This window comes from Quercus suber, unplaced genomic scaffold (assembly GCF_002906115.3).
Source record: "Quercus suber isolate HL8 unplaced genomic scaffold, Cork oak 2.0 scaffold_79, whole genome shotgun sequence".
In the NCBI taxonomy this organism is placed as follows: domain Eukaryota; kingdom Viridiplantae; phylum Streptophyta; class Magnoliopsida; order Fagales; family Fagaceae; genus Quercus; species Quercus suber.
Genome location: NW_027069544.1, coordinates 552,613 through 558,281, shown reverse-complemented (window position 1 = coordinate 558,281; position 5,669 = coordinate 552,613). Strand labels below are relative to the sequence as shown.

The following is a 5,669-nucleotide window of genomic DNA, read 5'->3' as shown; positions in this document are numbered from 1 at the left end:
GTATTGTGTGGGTATGTTGAATACACATTAAACCTGTACAACGTCAATCATTATGGAGAGCTCCAATTGTAACTAACTTTCACACGTAGGTACAAATTTATTTAAGCTATACATGTGACTAAGTGGGGTCCATAATTTAATATATATGTAGGTACTAGTCGCAAGAATATACCCTTCAAGAAATAACTACTTGAACTCTTACTAGTATATCTCTCAGCTTACCTATAATCTTGCCCAAATAATTCTTGTAACAAATTGTGTAATATTTTTCAAGAAGTGAAGCATATAGGAAAAGCATAAACTTTTTGTTTTAACTACATTTTGACCTAAACTTACTCTACTGCTTTGCTTGGTTTCTAATAAAACCACGGTTGAGGATTTGTTTTGGTGACTTTAATGAGGTAATGCATACGAGGGAGAAGGAAGGTGGTAATGATCGCCCGGTGTGGCAAATGAAGAATTTCTGCAAAGCGGTCAACCGTTGCAACCTCAGAGACATAGGCTACACCAGGTCGGACTTCACATGGAGTAGGAGACTTGGTTCTCGTGGATGGGTTAGGGAGGGACTTAACAGAGGTTTGGTTTCCACAAATTAGGCTAGTACATTCCCCAAGGTGAGACTACACCATATTGCAGCTTCCACCTCGGATCATTACATGTTGGTGTTGAAGGCTCCTAATGACAGAAAGCAAAGGACCCAAAGAAAGAAGTTGTTCAGGTTTGAATCCATGTGGTTGAGGGATGAGGGGTGTAAGGAGATAGTGTTTGAGGCATGGGACCATGCAATGATTATGGGAGGACCTCATCCGTTCTCTCAATGTTTGGAGGAGTGTAGAAAGTCTCTGACGACGTGGAATAGGAATACCTTTGGGCATGTAGGCAGGACAATAGCAAGACTTCAAGAAAAGGTTCAAGCCCTGAAGGGCAGGTAGAATAACAACAACGTGTTGGATGAGATCCAAGAAACAAAGCTGGAGTTAAATAGAATGCTTTTGGTGGAAAAGGATATGTGGCAGCAAAGATCAAGGAATTGTTGGCTAAAGTCGGGAGACCGCAACACTTCCTTTTTTTACACTAAGGCTTCTAATAGACACCAAAGGAACACCATCACAAGGATCATGGATTCGAATAACGTCTGGCAGGAGGATGAGGAAACCGTGGGCAGAACGTTTGTGGAGTATTTTACATAGTTGTTTTCCTCAGCACTGGCTGATGTCAGTACAGAGATGATTGAGGCTATTTAGGGCAAGGTGACAGATAGAATGAACAACATTCTCTTGTAAGACTTCCATGCTCAGGTTGTGGAAAAAGCACTGAAGCAGATGCACTCGTTGAAAGCGCTTGGATCGGACGGTATGCCTCCCATTTTTTACCAGCAATTTTGGCCTAATGTAAATGCTATTGTTATAAAAACTGTGTTAGACTTTCTTAACAATGGTGTAGCCCCTCCAAAGTACCATGAAACGCACATTGTACTGATTCCTAAAATGAAGAACCCGGAAAGAGTGTCGAATTACAGACTTATCAGTCTTTGCAATGTGGCTTACAAGCTTGCATCCAAAGCAGTGGCCAACCGCCTCAAATTAGATTTGCAGGACATTATTTGCGAAAACCAGAGTGCTTTCGTATCTGAGAGGCTTATCACTGATAATGTCTTGGTGGCTCATGAACTAATGAACCACATCAACAGGAAAAAGAATGGCAGAACGGGAGAAATGGCCTTAAAACTAGACATGAGCAAGACATATGACCGGGTGGAGTGGGGCTATCTACAACAAATAATGGGGAAACTGGGTTTTCATGACAGGTGGATAAGTTTAGTGATGAGGTGTGTCTCGTCTGTTTCTTATGCAGTTCGAATCAACGGTCAACCATGTGGTCACATTATTCCAACTCGTGGGCTGAGGCAAGAGGACCCTTTATCCCCTTACTTATTCCTCATTTGTGCTGAAGGGCTATCTGTGTTGTTGCACAAGGCAGTCCAAAACAAGGCCCTCAAAGGGGTGGCTGCCTCGGCTAGGGGACCTACCATCTCCCATCTATTTTTCGCCTACAATAGCTTGATATTCGGAAGGGCCACTGTCAGGGAGGGTGAGGAAATACTACGGGTGCTTAAAATGTATGAGAAGTCCTCAGGTCAACAACTTAACAGAAACAAGACGTCTCTTTTCTTTAGCCACAACACAGACCAGGATACAAGGAATGTAATAAAAGCACTGTTTGGTGCATAAGTCATTAGACCGCATGAGTCTTATCTGGGTCTGCCCTCATTGGTGGGGAAATCAAAGAAAAACACTTTTGCATAGTTGAAGCAAAGGGTGGCAAACAAGCTTACAGGGTGGAAGGAAAAATTATTGTCCAATGCCGGAAAGGAGGTTCTGATTAAGACAGTTACACAAGCAGTGCCTTCATACACGATGAGCTGCTTCAAGCTCCCTAATACACTATGTGACGAGTTGACTAGCATGGTTAGGCAATTCTGGTGGGGTCAAGTAAAGGATGAAAAGAAATTAGCCTGGCTAAGTTGGGAGAAGATGTGCCTACTGAAAGAGAGAGGTGGTATGGGATTCCAGGACTTGCGACTTTTCAACCTAGCTCTCTTGGTAAAATAAGGGTGGAGACTCCAAACAAATTCCTCCTCCCTGTTTTATCAAGTTTACAAAGAAAAATATTTCCCGAGCTGTGAGTTTGTGGATGTAGTCATGGGAAGCCAACCCTCATATGCTTGGAGGAGCATTGTGGCAGCACAGGTGCGTCGGGGTATTCGTTGGCAAGCGGGAGATGGTAAACAGATTAAGGCCTGGAAGGACAAATGGATCCCAAGCCCACGAACATATAAGGTTGTTATGCCAGAGAGGTTACCGGGGCAAATACTGTGGGTTAGTGATCTCATTGATGAAGACAGCAAGGAGTGGAAAAGGGACTTAGTCAGCTAGTGCTTTCTACCTCAGGATACAGATGCTATCTTAAGCATTCCATTGAGCGTCACTAGGGCAAGGGATAGAGTGATATGGGCTAAAACCAAGAATGGTAGGTTCACGGTTAAAAGTGCATATAGGCTAGCACAGGCGGAACAATGGGATAATATGATGGCAGAAGGCTCAAACCAGTCACCTATGAAGCAGACCTGGAAGAGTTTGTGGCAGATGAATGTGCCAAACAAGGTCAAGCACTTTGCATGGAAAGCTTCTAGGAATATCCTAGCTACGAAAGAAAATCTACGGCGAAGAAACATCACAAAAGATAGCATTTGTGAGGTTTGTGGGAAGCAGGTGGAGTCCATAAGCCATTTATTTTGGTTTTGTGACCATGCAAAAGAGGTGTGGTCTTCATGCAAACTATCCTTCCCCTTTGAAATTCAACCATTGTGGGATTATATGGACGTTATGTGGTTTCTTCAAAAGTAGGAGGACGCACGGCCAGGGCTCTTGGAACGGATAGTCATGATTTGTTGGGGGATATGGAAGAATAGGAATGAAGCAAGACATGGGGGCGAGCAGCAGAGTGGATTAGCAGTGTCAAGAAGCTTTCTTAGACTGTTGGAGGAGTTTTAGACAGCAAACGAACTTCCCACCACCATCGCAGCACAAAACCAAATTGTTAAGTGGACCCCTCCTCCGTTGGGTTGCTAAAAAGTGAACGTCGACAGGGCCGTGCTCTCTAAAAGGAAGAGGGCTAGTGTAGGGGTGGTCATAAGGGATGAAGAAGGATAGGTGATAGCGGTGCTTTGCCGGAAACTGCACACGCCGTTGGGACCATTAGAGTCTGAGGCAAAGGCCGGAGGTGGGCGTCATGTTTGCAAGGGAGGTCGGGATTAGGGATGTGCTGTTTGAGGGCGATTCGTTAGTGCTCAACAACGCAATTCACGGACTGAACGAAATTGACCCGTCTGTTCAGAATGTGGTCAGAGGAATACTCTAATGTGTTCAAGGCTTTCGCACCTTTGCCTTTTCACACACCAAAAGACAAGCAAATGCCCCGGCCCACACTCTGGCCCAACATGCAGTGAACGTGGAAGACTTCCAAGTTTGGCTTGAGGAAAGCCCAAGTTGTATTATGCATGCATGCATGCAGGATCTACGCAATAGTCACAATTATGATTACTATATTTTTGTGGTTCCCATCAAAAAAATAAAACCACGGTTGAAGATACAAGCCTCATTTTTCAGCAAAGAAATTAAATAAAAGCAAATCATCCTTATATCAACACTTACTAGATTCTAAGAGAGATTTATTTTCCCAAATAATCTAAACAACTAGCAAGTCTACAATCACTAAAAGATATCCAGTTGAGAATTTCCTTTACACAACATGCATGATACATGGACCACTTGAACGAGCAGTTCAATTGCCTTGTGTACCTAAACTCGGCAAGTATCTGCCGCCATGGGAGGACCTTTCAAGATTCTTATTTTCACGATGCCGGCGCCAGGCTGCTTGTACCACATAAGCTGCAAAGGGTTCCAATTGCTTTTTACCTATATGCATCCAGTTCTTGGAGATTATTTTCTTCAAGTCCTCATCCATTAGAGCAAAGGCTTCAATTGGTCCATGAGTTTTGACGGTTCTTGGAGATAGGGGGAGTCTGGATAGTTTAGACAAACCCAGTTCAAGAAGTTCTTCTCCAAAGAAGTGACCTTTTTCAAGACGCTCAGCGTGTGAGGAGGAGCTACTTGGTTCACCATTACAGGATGTATAGGCCCATGCAATGCCATCTGTAATGAAAAACGTTGCATCAATTGGATCTCCCTCCCGAACAATGTAGCTGCGCTCTTTGTAGTAGACTGGCTTGAGAGAATCGCATATATTTTTCAATAATTGTTCATCCATGTTTTGAAGCACTGGCACCTACCCCAAAGAGTAAAAACAATCAAGATGAATAATGCTTGGAGATTTACAAACACACTGAGCAAATCTATAATGTATTATCTATACACAATATAATACTGCAATTTACATTGGAAAGGGTTGTTATAATCTTGATTATTTCTTTGAATCAAGGTTGATTGATGTCTTGTATATAGGAAAATTCTTCAATACGAAGAAATAGTACTTCTTCCTTTCATATTCATGGTGAACCTTACCATGAATGTGAGAGAAGGGAGCACCATTCTCTGTATTTTAAGAGTACCTTAAAAATTATTCCTTAAATCAAACTATAATTGAGGGCAGAATATAGTACACCTAATAGCTACCAGCATAAAAAAGGGAAATATATATATATATATATAGAGAGAGAGAGAGAGAGAGAGAGAGAGATGGGAACTTGGGATCAAGTTAAATGAACTCACTTTTTTTAGTAGATCCAAGCAGAGGCAGCGTTTTACAGCATTGCTTATATCTTCAGGAAGATAACAAAACAGGTTCTCCACACAAACATCTTTTTTTCTTTCCAATCTGGGTATTATGTTCTGCAAAATCTGTTTTTTCATTTCTCTAGGAAGCCTGTATTTGAACATCCATATTCCTATTGTTCTTTTTTTCTCCTCCATCTCCAACTTCTCCTCCATCTTCATTCTTTCTTCCTCTTCCTTCTTCTCTCTTTCCTGCTTCATCTTCTTTCTTTTCTTTTCCGATCTTGCAGTTTCCAACTGCATGTATAACTGTGCCCCACTTCTACCGGTAAGTTCAATTTGTCAAATCTTATATCAGATTGACAAAAAAAAGTA

The 5,669-nt window shown here is 42.2% G+C and overlaps 1 protein-coding gene across 1 annotated transcript; it reads right to left on the bottom strand.

Moving 5' to 3' along the window:
- Positions 1-4,214: 4,214 nt before the first annotated feature.
- LOC136067621 (cyclic nucleotide-gated ion channel 1-like) lies at positions 4,215-5,636 on the bottom strand. The gene is made up of 2 exons (XM_065773763.1): positions 5,292-5,636; positions 4,215-4,848 (listed from the first exon to the last, which is right to left on the bottom strand). The coding sequence occupies exons 1-2, from the start codon at positions 5,595-5,597 to the stop codon at positions 4,345-4,347; spliced, it is 810 nt and encodes a 269-aa protein (XP_065629835.1). The 5' UTR covers positions 5,598-5,636; the 3' UTR covers positions 4,215-4,344.
- Positions 5,637-5,669: the final 33 nt, after the last annotated feature.